General features: G+C 68.2%; 1 protein-coding gene across 1 annotated transcript in view; it reads right to left on the bottom strand.

Moving 5' to 3' along the window:
- Positions 1 to 233, bottom strand: part of ATP8A2 (ATPase phospholipid transporting 8A2) — a 108,175-nt gene that overhangs the window by 15,679 nt on the left and 92,263 nt on the right. The window contains exon 27 of the mRNA XM_031552093.1: positions 36 to 180. Coding sequence (XP_031407953.1) covers positions 36 to 180 — 145 coding nt within the window. The remainder of the gene's footprint in view (positions 1 to 35; positions 181 to 233) is intronic.

Genomic DNA, 233 nt, shown 5'->3' with positions numbered 1-233 from the left:
GCCGCCGGCGCGGGGAGAAGAGGGGAGCTCCGTACCTGACCCAGTTGTCTCGGAACTTGCTCTGCTGGGGCTGGTTCACGTAAATGGTGCGGGCTGGCGCCTCGTCCAGATCCGCCGAGGACGTGGCTCCGGACATCTCATCATCCGCCTTCTTGTATCCCGTGGGGGAACACACCGGTCCTGCGGGAGAGCGGGGCGGTCAGCGCGGGGCCACCATCCCTCCCTCCCGCCCA

Source organism: Meleagris gallopavo, chromosome 1 (genome assembly GCF_000146605.3).
Source record: "Meleagris gallopavo isolate NT-WF06-2002-E0010 breed Aviagen turkey brand Nicholas breeding stock chromosome 1, Turkey_5.1, whole genome shotgun sequence".
Taxonomy (NCBI): Eukaryota; Metazoa; Chordata; class Aves; order Galliformes; family Phasianidae; genus Meleagris; species Meleagris gallopavo.
Note: the sequence above shows the minus strand (reverse complement) of the source record. Positions and strands in the feature narration are given on the sequence as shown.